Source organism: Idiotropiscis lumnitzeri, chromosome 3 (genome assembly GCF_059441095.1).
Source record: "Idiotropiscis lumnitzeri isolate Australia: NSW breed Sydney's pygmy pipehorse chromosome 3, RoL_Ilum_1.0, whole genome shotgun sequence".
Classification (NCBI taxonomy): Eukaryota; Metazoa; Chordata; class Actinopteri; order Syngnathiformes; family Syngnathidae; genus Idiotropiscis; species Idiotropiscis lumnitzeri.
Genome location: NC_142393.1, coordinates 7,367,903 through 7,383,327, shown reverse-complemented (window position 1 = coordinate 7,383,327; position 15,425 = coordinate 7,367,903). Strand labels below are relative to the sequence as shown.

Genomic DNA, 15,425 nt, shown 5'->3' with positions numbered 1-15,425 from the left:
ATTGTTAAAATTACGATGATGTAACCCACCCCGGGCGCTCTCTTAATTGGCTGTGCTTGAGCGTGTTATCTCGAAGCAAATCGGCGGTTGTGTCGCGAGCACGTGACTGCAAACTACCGGTCTCTTTATTAGAAACCAGACATGAGATGGAACAGGTGTGTGTGTGTGTTTGGGCTGGCCGAGTACTTCCGACAGTTGACGTCCGTCGGCGCGTACGTTTGCATTCACGCGCGCGTTTGCGACATGGTGAAGTTCCCAACGTCGACGGGCCTTTGCACTTGTGACTCCAGTGATTACAAGGCGCGTCGTTTGGCCGTTTCATGCTTGCGTGCGCGTGTATGTGCTGCCTCAGCACTCGCTTTTTATTCGCTTGTAAAATATAAAAAGACACACAGCGTCTTCCAGTCACTTTGGATCTTCGCATGAACCATATTTATTATCACTATACTTATAACTACAACTATGGCTCTGTTTGGAATTTACACCGAATAAGAAAAATGCAACGAGAAGACGAGTGCCCCAGAGGCACGATCCGTCTGCACTCCCTACATATAAATTACCCAGATTATAGGGCAGTGTGACTGCCGGTACTGTATGTCTGCGTGTGTGGGTGTGTGTGTGTGTGTGTGTGTGTGTGTGTGTCTGCGTGTGTTTTTTTAGAACGTGTCAATGCTGATATCGTCGATTTCACTCGCTTGCATTTAGGTATGCGTCTCTTTCCGAGTGTTTTCCTATATCGAAATCCTTGTGAGTTTTCATGAAAAGACCAAGTGCTAATCACGTTACTCTTTGATCCCGTGATCCTCTCTGATCTGGTTAAATATACAGCAGACCTGCCCAGACCTGGTTAGCGCTCCTCTAATCATCGCTCTGATCTCATCGTCGGTGCGTGTGCGCGTGTGTGCGCGTGTCTGCTTCTTCGAGTCTGTATCTTTATTGCGGCTTTTTGTGCGTTTTATTCTTGGCTTCGAATGTTCATGCTTTAAAGAGGACTTAATGAAGTCTGGGTAAGTTAGTATGTGGTCAAGAGTGCGTTTGTGTCGTAGTCTATAAACGTGACGCGCTGTTCTTGCTGCCTGATTTCGAAGCGGAGCTGGTGAAGATGCTTTGCGTTGCATATACATGGAGGTGCCCGCAGTCACGTTTTTTTTTTGCTTGAGGTATTTTCATTTATTTATTTATTTATTTTGCAATGCATTAAACTGATGCATAGCAAGAATTTTCCTGGCCATATTAATGATTTTTCTGACCGAAAAGTATTCTTTACTATTTGTTGCTAATATTCGATTGAAGTGTAGGTAGTAGATGCGGAATTTTGACAATTTCTGTTAATTTAGAATATTAGAGATACTTTTTCATTATAATGCACTTCAACACGACCTGAGTACAGGAGTCAGTAACTTGGTGCTTGCTGGTACCAGGTACCAAGGACCACATGTGCAGGCCTCAGGCATATTTTAGACATTGTGGTTATGTTGTAGAAGTGGCCTTTTGGAAATGTTAATAATAATGTTGCATATTGATATGGATCTCGTCTGCAGCAAATTTCAATAGGAGGTTACGCTGTGTGTTCCTGACGCCGATTTAAAAAAAGTCTCCTTTTTTTTCCTAGCAAATCTTTTTTTTTTCCATTACGATATTTTATTTTATTTTTTATTATTATTTTTTTTTTAAGTTTTACCTATAAAACTTGCGCAGTACGGATTTTAGCATGAGCTGTAATTCAAAGCTATGATGTTCCAGAAATAAAAGTCCGCTTATTGCTGAACCTAACCCTTAATTCATAAAAAAATATTCAACATATCACAACATAAATTATATTGTCATAAATATTGTTTTTAATAATTTGTTGCATAGTTGAGAAAAAAAACAAATCTACCTATACAAGTTTACTTGCATCTCTGATTAAAAACTGACCAGCTTTATTGATAATTATTGAGAAAATTCATTAACTTGATCAGGATCTTTCTAGAGATGATTAGCATGGATTATTAATGACGACATCTAATATTTTATTTGTTATAGCGTACCATGTTGGTCGCCCTTTACATTAACCGGTAACCAAGAAGTTGTAGCTCTCACTCTCCAAAAGATTGTTCACTGTGCCGATTAATGTAATTATTTTTTTTTTGGAACTGAAATGCTACATTTTAATTCCTTTCATTGTCTTGTGAGGACGATAATTGCGATAGCTGATTTCAAATGTCAAAGGAATTTCTTTCAGCTTCAGTTATTGTGAGCGCAAGTGAAAGTAACAACAAATGTTTGTCGCTGTGATCGCTGCGAATGTTAGCGTGAACTTGAATATCCTTTCCTCTCTGACGGGAAAAAAACGACCGTCTCACCTCCAAGCAAAACAGTCAAACTGAGGCCCGTCCAGGCCAAAGGACAGTGCGCAGTGTTGTCTCCAGACTTCATCCGGGCAAAGGCCGAGCCTGTGTTCCGGTGACCGCATTCGTTGGTTACATAATTGTCTGGGATGTTTTACATACTGTGGGACACAGATACTGATCTGTCCCTTTACCCCAAACCACGTTTTAAACTAAACAAGGATCGCGTCGTCAGGACGGTGTTATCTAAGAAATTGGTGAACATGCGGCTATAAATTTCGGTGCGTGTTGTTCTGTATGTCACGACGGCTCCTGGAAATAAATGTGGTGGCCTCCCATCCAACCGCATGTCAGCTGTGGTGCAACTGCGGTCCACTGCCAGGTTCTACAATTGGAGCTCGGGATCTGCCAGTCTGGGCCGGCCTTTCATCATCTATGTGCAAACACGTGCGATTTCCGTGTAGGTCTGCGTGCTTCTGTCATGGTTTTACTCCGCGCATGATATTTTAGGGCTTCCTGGCACCATGTCAAGAGTTTTCAGAGTATTTCCAAGCTGCAGTTAAATGACCAATGTGAGCGATACAGTTTAGAGGACAGGAAAGGCTCAGGAATCGGGAGCAAGGAAAGCAAGGAGGGTAATTGAAGGGTTCAGGGTAATACTTAGACCGAGCGTTGCTGTTTCAACGTGTTTGCCTAACCTCCTTGAACTTAATATTTTTGCCCCACTTTGGAATGAGCATCGTCGGTCACTATGGATCTGGATCAAGAATAATTGTGGGAAAGCAAAAGCCTGAATCAGAGATGAGGCCGTTCTGTGATTTGTTTCTCCTCACTTTCAATAACAAAGATGTGTTAAAAGTTTGGATTGAGTGAGATTAAATTCCGGTTTCATTACAATGGCCCTCCTGGTTATGATCTTTTTTGAAAGTGTTATTTATTTGACTTCAAGTTAGGAATGTAACGATTAATCAAAAATCCATTTAAACTGCTTAAAATACAGTACGCATCGAAGTAAAAAAAAATTAAACGATTGATTTGGAAATCTTCATCACAAAATGATTTGTAATGGTAACAGAACAAATTTATTTATATTCATGTTTAGTTCTGGCACTAAAAAAAAGAAATAATAATAAAAATAAAACAAAAATGTAATTCAACAGTCAAAGTGATTTGATCATTTTCAATTTTTTTTTGTAAAGTTACAAAAAAGTTGGTCTTTGTAACAAAGACTGAATTCTAATGTTAGTTATAAAATTGGTTATTCATTTAGAAATAAAGTAATAATCCAACCGAATCTGAATCGGGAACTGAAAATCGAAAAATCGAAACAAAGCAGCGCTTGAGTGAATCCTTCCATCCCTACAAAACTGAAGATCACGTACTTGACATTTCATTTTACTGTCACGCCTCTACTGCCGATATCATGTTGAATAATTTGTCTTTTGAAAAGCCAGCTGTCAGCATTCAATCAAAACTCTGCTGTTCCAGCACTATGTTGCACTCAAAGCCGATAAATACATTTTGCTTTTTTTCAATGATAAATCTTGATAGCTCTCTTGGCGCCATGTTGCTCTGGTGTATTTGTATTTTTACCCTAGTGAGACGGCCATCCTCATTTTTGACCCACCTCACCTCACGCACGTAAAAGTGGGCTGCAACTTTGCAACAAAATCAAAATGCTGCAAAGAACACGCCTTCTTTGTGTACGTGTGTCTTTGTGTGTGTTTCGAGACTCGCATGGGGGAAAAGAAAACCACCGAGGCGATATGGGCGGAAAACAAACCTCCCCTTTAAGTCATTTCAAACTGCTGTTCTGCCAAGTTTTTGGCCAGACTTCATCCTTGAGCTTGTGTTGGAGGCTTGTGCCAGGCTATGCCAGACGCTTGGACAAACATATCGTGCATGTTATGCTTGACTTGATGTCAAAGGCAGAGTCTCTCGAGGAACTTTGAGGAAAAAAAAACAAAAAAAAAAACTGCCAATCGCATCGCAGGCTTCACTTCCTTGGTGTCCGACCGTGCTTTCTCTATTTATTGATTCAGGTTTACAGCAAGGATCCACCCGAGCCTTTGCTGATCCGATAAGGGTGATACGATGAACCTGAAAGCGAGAGCTTGCTGTATAAGAAAAGCGGCAGCTTTGGGTTGGATGCTTATTTGCTTTTCAAGATCACGATCTCAATTTGGACATTTTTGCTTCAGATGTGGAGTCAGATTCAGGATGTATTCGGCATGAAGACCACAGACAAGCTGGTTCTGTCCTCAAGTGTAAAAATAAACCGACCAACACTTTTGCAGTTTAGGAATTATGTTGTGTCTTGTCCGCACCTTACATGTAAAGCTCGGTAATGACGGTTGGGAAAAATTGGAGCCATTCTTTTTCTTTTCTTGTATAATTACCGGTATTCTTTAAAATTAGCAGTCTAAAACCAAAATAAAAATGATGTTTTTTTTGTTTTTTTTTATTCAAGCATGTCCTTTATATTGATCCTTTCATCTCACGTTTGTTAGTTTATTTCTTCTCTCTAACTCAGGCGTGGGCAAACTACGGCCCGGGGGCCACATGCAGCCCGTTAAACATTTTAATCGGGCCCGCCAAACTTGAAAAAAATTAAATTAATCACCCTTGTGAATGTTTTATTTTCTAAATACTGTGGTGTGTCAAAGACCTAAATATTGTTGTAATGCTTTTGTTCACTTTCATTTAAGATTAATTGTATTTTTTTTCCTCCGATGAGGTGAGGTTACCAAAACACTCCATCCATCTGCACCCCTCTGTCAAATTTTAGAACCCATTGTGGCCCGCAAATCAAAAGGTTTGCCCACCCCTGCTCTAACTGATCATAAAAGATACATGGTATTATTCATAAATTGCTTCTGTGTATCTTGGTGTGCATGCCCTGATAAATATTGTCAATCGTTGGACCTGATAGTTTAGTTTGTGAAAAATGTTACAAAGCTCTCGCCGTGTCGTTAATCTTCATTCGTACACACACGGCCACCTGGTCCCGCTCTGTGTTTGTGTCTCTCTATCTTGCTTCCCGCCTGGAATGCACCGGTGGCCCGTCTGGTCCCGCTCATCTCTGGGAGCAGTCGGCCACCTCTCCTCGTCCCTGCTCCCACTCTAAACATTTGGCTACTTTTGGCAGATTTGTTGATTTTTGTCCCCTCATGTTTTCCCTCGTGTTGCTGTAAAACTGATACATACCCTTTCAATTAGACCAGTCGGTCAGAGCACCAGTGAGGGAGTGGGAGTGAGCGGAGTAAGTGGGTTGTATATTTTATTAGTGAAGTGAAAACACACACAAACTGGCCCAGTTGTGGGGGAACCATCTGTTGTCATGGCTTTTTCTTTGGACCTAAAATTCTAGTATTCTTGTCTGAAGCATAGGATTACTATGTAGTGTATATATATGTATGTATGTATGTATATATATATATATATATATATATATATATAGAAATAAAAAAAATGTATACAAAATTGGACCCGTGTTTTTCACGTGACAGCGTCGCTATATTCAAAGTTATTCCACAGTGCTCATTTTGCCATAATGACGTGTGGAAAAAGAATGAGCCCCTAAAAATTTAAAAGTGACGCTATCACGCTCCTAACGCTGGAAATATACGTCTTCTCTATACCCTCCTTTAACTTTTAAATCTATAAATAATAGGTGTCAGTCAAGCATGTCCCTTCTCATGTCCTCTGCTTGCTCTCACCTCCGGCAGACTGATTAGTCACCCCCCCCCGAGCCGCCATTACACCACCAGCAGCCCACGCTGCAGCGTCACACACTTGCAATCAAGGAATGGTCATAAAATCCCCACGGAATGTCTCAGCAGAGCCGGATAGTCTTGATCACAAACTTCTAATGGATGTTCTGGGAACTGATATTAGGAGGCTCCACGCGATCTTGCTGAAGGAATAGATCACACTTTGATGGAAGACATGAAAGCGCAAACGTGCGCCGTTCACAGGGGCAGCATTGATGGTTCCCCGGGGCATCCCGTGAACGCATCTGTTTCTGCCCGGCTGACTCCCCACACTCGTAATTTCAAGTAAGTCATAACACAAATTATAAACACATCTCCCTCAGCTGTGACGCCAAGGAATAACAACGTGAAGTGCGCTGAGCTGATTTAGGAGAAAGTCCCACTCCTAAATCTTTACCTTCTCTTCTTCTATCTTCTCGTTCTCTCATGGAGCTTATATCAATATTTGCATCCATAACCTTTTTCCTTTTCATTTGCAGTTTTTCGCACGTTTGATAAGGTTTGCCTTCGCCCGTCCACCAATATCCCATCCAGTTTATTTGAATCAGTGAACATTTTGGCTCTTTCTTTCCCCGAATGTTTTTCCACGGTGGGTCCGGCCTGCTGGTATCCAATTTACCGTGTGACATCACAGTCTGTCAACAGCAATTCCACAACCAGGGTGTCTTCATCTTTGTCCTATCTCCTCATTTGTCATCCTTTTGTCCTCAATACCACCCCCCCCCCTCTGCCTCACCCCCCCCCCTCCACCACCGTTTTTCTTTACCCCGTCTGTATTTTCTTTCCATTTCTGACCTCTCCGACTCCTTTTCCTTTCACCTCCTGTCACACAGTCGTGTACTCTAACCATCCATCTTCCACCAATGTTGAGTCGAGGCTCTCAATATGTCCTGGGCCCATTAAAGTTCAATTGGAATCACATGTTGTACTTGAACTAAGATACCCCCCCCCCCCCCCCGCCCTTATAAATAAGATGTCAGTCCAAGCTACAGTACGTGCTGGCCATTTTGGAGACAGCTTTTCAGACAAGGTCCATGTTTTTTCTTTTACTCAAAAGCTGTATCTAATAGACTGAAAAAAAAAATCCCGAAATCAAATTTCCCCATTGCGGGACTAATAAAGGACATCTTTATCTTTATCTGAAGGCTCAACAACAGGATTTATCTCCTCTCTTATTACAGTGCCTTATGACTTCTGAGTGCAGAGGGTCCGACTTTTATGAAGATTGATCATGCGCTTGTCATGACAATAACATTTCATTGTCACCCTTTCCACCGGGCAGGAAATGAAGATAATCTTTTCTTTGTTGGTCAACGACACGCCAAATGTATGTTAAGCAGGCAGGAAGCAAATTTGTTCACTTTGTAAAAAGGCCTCATAATGAAACCTTGGTCCAAGTGGTCACTTGAATTAGTTTGAGTCAGAGCACGAATCATCACTCTGACGCACGCTACGCATTCATTCATTGAGGATGTGGGAGACCCACTTTATTGGCTGGCTAATCATAATAATGATCCTTTTTATTGTTTTAGGAAGACATCAGTCAGCAACCCCCTCCGTACAGGACCTCTCAGAGTGCACCCCACAGGGAGACAGCGCTGTAATCTGCTGGGCTCATTTACAAACTGGAGGGGACAGGGCCGCCGTTGATTCTGGGGTCCGTCTCCGAGGGTCCAAAGGGTCAATCAATAACGAAACAAATGCAATTCTACGGAGAGTTAGCTCGCAGTATAAGGGGAAGGAACCCGATGCGCTTGAATCTCGACAAGTTCCAGATGTGTTACACTCGAGCTGTAACGTACGTATGACATCAGGATTGTTTTCTTTTTGTCGTGAATCAATCTTCAACAGGTAAAAAAAAAAAAAGAAAACTTTTTCTTTTTACAGGTGATTGAAAAGAGATCTTGAACTATGGTTGTGTAGCAATATTTTATGAATTGACTCAACGTGTGTCAGATACATCTCTGTTTTTGAGATAAGTTCACAGATAAGATAATTATCTTTCAAAACTGCGAACCTTTTAACTTCCTTGATCAATTTTGCTTGGTGCTTTGATAGGATCTTTAAAAAAAGAATGTCACTGGAGCAGTGGGCGGCTAAGCTAGTGCGATTAGCGTAGCCGATTAGCTTTCATCAATAACGCGACAAAGATTAAAGCTAACCGAAAGGAGCATCAGCCTGTCCTGTCAAGAAATTGCTAAAAAAATCCTACCAGTTAGGGTAAATTTTGTATTATCAAATCTGGAGCACTGAAACTCGAAAGTTATGAACAAGACATTTCTCCAGTCCATTTTTTTTCCCGACCGATTAGAAGCCAATAGCGTATGGGCTTACTTTACTCGTATTTCTTCCGAGATGTTCAAACTGTAAAAGTTTAATGACACCAGCGCAATATTGAAATGTGGTCTGATGCTCGCCAGGTTTACCTTGAACGCACGTCCTCCGATGCAATATAAATCTGTACGTGCAAGTGTTTGAGCGCGTTCCCATTACAGTGAGCATTAAAAGAAATAACATTGAAGGTGTGCGGAGACGAAAAGTGTCACGTCAGAGCTGCTGCGTGATTAATGGTGTGATTAGTCGCGCCGATCCACATGTCAGAACACACACCCGTGCGCACACAAATACCGGCACGGATGGGAGTAACGTTGTGAGCGCACACAAACACACAGCGGCCTATTAATGGTCTTGAATGGGAGAATCCAGATGCGGTGCAAGGATAATTGTACTAAAAACACCAAAATGTAGAGTCCCAGGCCAACGAGACTTTCGTCGGGGCTCTGTGTGTTTATTTTTGCAATTGAGTTATTACTGCAGGGACTTAAATCATGGAATAAAAACACTCCGATGCAGGTCAATTTTTAATTGAGCCCAAAGTGCAATTTGAATGTGCCCTCTCTCTTCCTCTTCCACTAAAGTCAACCCACACATTACCTTGCATTGACATGCTTCTGATTACCTCCGCCAAGGAGGTTACGGCTTCATCATCAACAGATGCTGTTTTTTTGTCTGTGAGCATATATAATTTAGAACTATTACTTGAGTGTTGGATTGCAGGAAAATCCACCATCGACCTCATTTATATAAACCTTAAAAAAATATATTGGGATTTGGAACCAGTTGCAGCAGACACCACATCCATCAGGAGAAGTTTTTTTTTGTCCGAATGCTGTCAGTCACATTCCTCAAATGATGTTCTTCTATTTGTAATAAAACATAACTCTTGATTGCTGTCATTAATCAAGATACTGAGAATCTTTTCTTATCATTAGCCACTTACTGGCTTTCTTCCGTCTTTTTACTCGCTAGCTCTCGGTCCTGTCTGTGAGGTTCTGCAGCAGAATGGGTTTTTGAAGTTCTTGCTGTCAGTCTGTATGGAGGATAAAAATTCATCACAAGAGACTAACTGCCGAGGCGTGTTTGTGTCAAAAGCAACTGTTGCTGTTGTGCTGCCAGAGGCATTCAATTATCTAATTTCAGCATTGGTTTGTAAACGCGCACATGATTTCATTTTTTTTAAACTTGGAATCCAATTTAGTATTTTCATTTAGTTTACAGTACCTTGTTTTTGCTCACCTTAATTTGGTCAAGTGCGGCACGGTGGACAACCGGTTAGCACGATGGCCTCACAGTGCAGAAATACTGGATTCGATTCTAGCTCCGGCCTCCCTGTGTGGAGTTTGCATGTTCTCCCCATACCTGCGTGGGTTTTCTCCGGGTACTCCGATTTCCTCCCGCATAACAAAAAACATGCATGACAAGATGATTGGACACTCTAAATTGCCCGTGGGTATGAGTGTGAGCGCGGATGGTTTGTCTTTGTGTCCCCTGCGATTGTCTGTCAACCAGTTCAGGATGTCCCCCGCCTACTGCCCGATGACAGCTGGGGTAGGCTCCAGCACGACTGCAACCCTCGTGAGGAGAAGCGGTTCAGATAATGGATGGATAATTTGGTCAAGTCAAGTTTATTTCTGCAGCACTTAATCACGAGTGAGTCTCAAAGGGCTTCACAGGCTTCTCAATGATCAATGACACCCCCAGGTCTAAATAACAATACCGGCAAGGAAATGTTTTTTTGCGGGGTAAAAAAAAACGTAAGAACCCTTGTCCTCACAAAACAAGGTCCATAAAAGCAAAGTCGGTTGAGTTTCCTGACCACAACCCCATCAAATAGAGATTGAGAGACGGCCTCTTTCATCCAAGATCATTGTCTTTTAACCCCAACAATTCCCACAGGCACATTAAAATCTTGTAAAGATCTTCCTAGAATCGTGGACAGTTAGAACGTGAGGTTAGGAAGAGGCAAACAAGTCCATGTTTTTGTCCATCGTTACTGATGCGAGCGTTTACGTCAGCGCATACACGTTGTGTTTGTAGATTGACAACTTCCATTTTATTTTACGCTATCGATCTGTTTGGGTCTGGGATGTGATTTAAATTCCGCGTTGTCTCCTGCTTACTCTGCACTTGTAGACACTTACAGTATTTGTCCAAACTAGCGGGAGTCCGCAGTGACACAGGAAAGATGTCATTGCCGCCTCCGGCGACTCTTTTAGCCGTCATTACATTGTTACGTGAACATGAGTCACACTCTGAGACGGCGCACTTAGCAGACCGCTTGAAAAATGTCTCTGGAATGAAGATGTGCAAAGATGTCTGAGTACCTGGTGTCTCCTTTGAATGAAATATTCAAAGGCCAACTTGCCATGTCTTCCTCAGGCAGCAAGCTTTACTGGCAGCGATCAGTGAGAAGGATGCTAACATAGCCCTGCTGGAGTTGTCTCCCTCCAAGCGGAGGAAAGCCCAAGAGGAGGTGATGGCTCTAAAGCGGGAAAAGGACCGGCTCATGCACCAACTCAAACAGCAGGTATAAGCAGCACACATAACCTTACCAAGCTTTTTTTTTTTTTTTTTTAAATGTGGCAGACATTCAGCTATCGTGGGTGACTGGCATGTGATTGATGTGGAGCCTCGCCTTGCGGTCACAATTTAGGACATTGTGGCTTTGTAAATCAAAGCGGAACGACAAATTCAAACCTGCTGCAGATCGCCAGACCATGCCTGTAAAGCAGCCTCACGGGCAAACTTTGTTCTTTCAAACCAACAACAGGCAGAAGTTAATAATTTCTTGTAAACAGAATTGGCTCCTCCGCCTCAAACCGCATTTTTGTGCTCAGTCATCACACGACAAACCGAGAAGGCGCTGTGGTTCCACGTTTGGGCAAAAGGCAAACGATCGCTTAAGTTGATATGGCAGTCGTGTTTTTGCAATTAGTTCTATGTAATGCAGACCTACATTTGACTCACGGGTGAGTCATTAGCAGAGCGTCCTGTCTGATCGCTTCTGGTGCAACAGATGTTAAATGTCATCACCTATTTCCCGGATTGACCTTTTTTTGTTCAGTCCAACCCCAAAGCCAGCCGAGGTGTGCGGTTTATTAGGGTCTCGTCAAACCACATGCCCGATGGAACCAAAATGAACACTAACAATAATGATCCAACGGCGGGGATTCTGCCTGTGTCCTGAATCGGAGAGCTTTCTGGGAAACATGGTGCATTTTAAAGTCCAAAGATGTAGCGATAAACGTGAACCCCCCTACATGTTTGTTTCTGCCTCGTAAACAATTCCCAGGCACTGCGCTAAGGGGATTTCAGGGAAATCTCATTACCTGTTTATCACCATCGCATTCATCATGTTTTCCTCTTGGAGGTTACGGTTATATCTTACGATGAAATTGGGATGTATTTGACCTGCAATTAAGGAGAAAGGTGTATTACAGGGTTGTTGATTGTGAAGTTCTGAAATTCTCATGGGATACATTAGAGCGTTGGAAATATGAAAACTAAGATTTGCCAGGCAATGCTATGGCCGCTTAGCGTCAGAGCCCTTAAAACATGAGACTAAATCTATTCATGGTATGGAGGCTGAAGGGCAGGGGTAGGCAAAGGTTTTGATTGGCGGGCCACAATGGGTTCTAAAATTCAACAGAGGGGCCGGACCAGGAGCAGATGGATGGAGTATTTTGTTAAAATACATTGAAATTTGAATGAAAATGAACAAAAGCATTACAATATATGTCTTTGAAAAACCACAGTATTTAGAAAATAAAACATTAACAAGGTTTATTCATTTAATTTGATTCCAAGTTTGGCGGGCCAGATTAAAACGTTTAACCGGCTGCATGTGGCCCCCGGGCCGTAGTTTGCCCACACCTGCTGTAGGGTGAGGTTAAAAATTTTTAACTTTCTTCGTATTTCACGTCGCAGTAACCAATCAGCTCTGCGTCATGTACACTCGGCAGATTTTTTTGAAAAGAGAAGAAATAAGAATGTTGGAGAAAATTATCATTGCATAAAAAAAAAGACCAGGCTTGGAGACAAGTGAGCCAGTAGCTTAGCATACTTGTTTTTTTTAATTTTTTTTTAACTTGACCGAGACGGCAAAATTATTTACATTATCTTTATCACAGTGTAGGCCACTTAAATGCGATGTTGAAACCGGAAACTCTGTCGCCGTCACAAAGCGAAGCCCCTCCCCGTGAACGTGAATGAACGTCTTCGTTGTGAACACCTCCAGCGAATTAACAGAACTGGAACGCTCAAACGGATTTGGTGCGGCGAACCTAGCATAGGAGGCGCCCTCCCAGTACCGGTTCCTTTTCATGAGCTCTTATGACATCTCCCAACACGACACACACCCCGCCTGCCTTGCACCCACTGAGAAATGTGAGGGGTAAGTTTCCCCCATTTCAAACCGTCAATAGCCAACCGGAAGAAAGAAACTCACCAGGAAATGCCGAAGAATTATGGGCCTCTGTGGAGAAGCAGATAGATTTACAGATAGCTGCGACCTGTCTGACCTCTCCATCAACCACTTTCAGCGTATCGTGCGTGCGTCCGCTTTCGGAGACATCCAGTTCCCCTTTGAGGTTCAAAGACTCACCCACACAGAAAGTGTAATGTTTAGACTTCCTCGGGAGAGTCAGAACAAATATGCTCCCTTGTGGGATTTCTCATAATGGTCCCAACCTAGTGAAAGATGACCAAGCATTCGTGATTCTTTGAAGCTGACAAATCTCATATCCCACCTTTTAAGGTTTGAGAAACCGAAGCATCCAGCCTCCCAAAATGCATGTCTTCATTGTGGAAAGAGGAATTTTGCATTTTCAGAGGTGCACCAGGGGACGGCACTAATATAATACAATCGGTTCGGAGTAGGGACATTGTGTCTTAATCACCGGGAAAAAAAAAAAAAACGTGTCATGTTGGTCAGGAATGCATGCACACGCCGATAAACAGACTCGATTCAAGAAATGAAGAAAGCACCGTTTTCAAGACTTTCCTCAGCTATGTCGTTTGTCCAAAGTCCTTTCATGTTTCTACGCGTTAACGTAGTTGTGTACAAATCGGGTTAAGCTTCGGATTTAGGCCGGGCTTGACCCAAGCTTTTGGTTGCAGCTGTGGGCCGAGCAGCGATACGTTTACACCAACAGCTGCGCCGGGTGCACATACAAAGACACGTACTGTATATCCAAACAGTTGCGAAAGCCCGTGTGGATCTGTTTCATCAGAGTCAATTCACATTTGTTTCAAAATATTATGCAAAAAAACCAAAAAAAAATCGGTTCCCGGATTTGTAGTCATCCTTGAAAGTTGGGATTGGTAGAGCAGCGACACGCAACGTGTCGTGTTTTCAGATTCTTCCTTTGAGAGTGATAAGCACTTGGAATCTGTGAACTGTGATATAAGATTTCAGCCCTTCTCCTTCTTTAGTCTTTATCTTTGCAAGGTCACAGAGAGCTCGTTCAACATAATATTTTTGGAGGGACCGCGTATTTTAGCACAGGATGGTGTGCCGTATGTAATTGTCCCCGTCTCAATGACAGCTGTCCACCGTGTAACTTTTTGCCCCACCCAGTCACACCTGGGAGTGTCAATACCAGAGGTCAGGAAGGGCAGCCAAGTGTGCAGTCTTAAAACCAAGTCCTGGTGTCCATCTGAGCCACTCATCATTTTCCTCCCGACCGCGGCGTGGAGGTTCTTCCCTTATCTAAGACGCTCGAGCCACATCCTCTCTTGTCCTCCTGGCCCGCCTCATTTCCTCAGTCATTAGGGCACTCGCCGCTTATCTCAGCGGCCGCGTCCTCAGGCTCTATCTACCTCGTATCTGCGGCCTTTTCATTCAAAGCCTGACCCTCGTTTGAATAAATGTCACACCGTTTTGGACGGATCTTTCCCTTGAATGCGTTTCAGCCTCAACGCGATTGCAGGTTTAAGCTCCACCCCGCAGGCAGAGTATTTTCAGCGGAGAAAATGTAGAGCTGAACCTGTCAATATATCTGCACCCACTCCATCTACGTCTATCTCCTCGACAGCAAGTCAGTCTAATATCCGTCAGTGCTGGCTGTTATCTCGCTTTAGTGCAGAAATGTTCGTAGAAGGACGACCCTATTTCGCATAAACACTTACTTCCACAAACACACAAGGAATGGCGTTCTTGGGCGATGAGAATGACAGATATCTGAGCATTTTTGTCGTCTGGAATCTAAAACGCAAGTGTGAGAACGTCTGCAGCCTCAGGCTTCGCACATTTACGAACTTTCCTTACTTGCCATTCGTCTTGTCCTTTTAAGTGGCGCTCTGTGAAATGGATAATATTTGACAGACTTATGGTGTTTCCATCACACACTCCGACTTAGCCGATATATCACCTGTCAAGTGTTGTCAGCGCTGCTACTTTTAACATCTTTGACGGCTTTGAACACGTTCTACGCCGAGAGAAGGCCGAGCAGCCGCCTAATTACCGCAATTTTGTTTGTTCCTCAACTTTGGCAGACTCAGAACAGAATGAAGATGATCGCCGATAATTATGAAGAGGAACGCGTCCACCCTCAACATCATCCTCACCATTCCGCCCACTCGGCAAATATGCATCACAGGAGCCTCCCGAGAGGACCCCCACATGCCAACCACAGATCCCCGATGGACCAGGTCGGTTTGAATGTGCGCATCAACACACACATCCGTGTCAAGGTCAGGGTTGCCGCCGCAGCCAAGTCAGAGAGGAAGAATTTGGGATTTGTATATGTAATTAGTTGAAATCATGAATCTCACGATTCTCTGTCAGACGATCATGACCAGACAGGCAAGTCTTGGTGTCTGTTTGAAGATCGCACCGTATTTCATATCAACACGACAGCATTCCACACTCGAGGTTTTGTGCATTTATATTTTGTAGCCAGATAAAATTACACATTCATAGATATGATACACTTTCAAATGATCCTATTTTAATTTTGTATGGAATATTATTGAAGAATGC

The 15,425-nt window shown here is 42.9% G+C and overlaps 1 protein-coding gene across 7 annotated transcripts in view; it reads left to right on the top strand.

The window, feature by feature from the left end:
* LOC148339699 (ERC protein 2-like) overlaps positions 1-15,425 on the top strand; it is a 127,303-nt gene that overhangs the window by 71,998 nt on the left and 39,880 nt on the right. For all 7 annotated transcript variants that reach the window (XM_088292181.1, XM_088292183.1, XM_088292182.1 and 4 more), the window contains 2 exons: positions 10,823-10,970; positions 14,939-15,094. In XM_088292181.1, the coding sequence (XP_088148307.1) occupies positions 10,823-10,970; positions 14,939-15,094 (304 nt within the window). The remainder of the gene's footprint in view (positions 1-10,822; positions 10,971-14,938; positions 15,095-15,425) is intronic.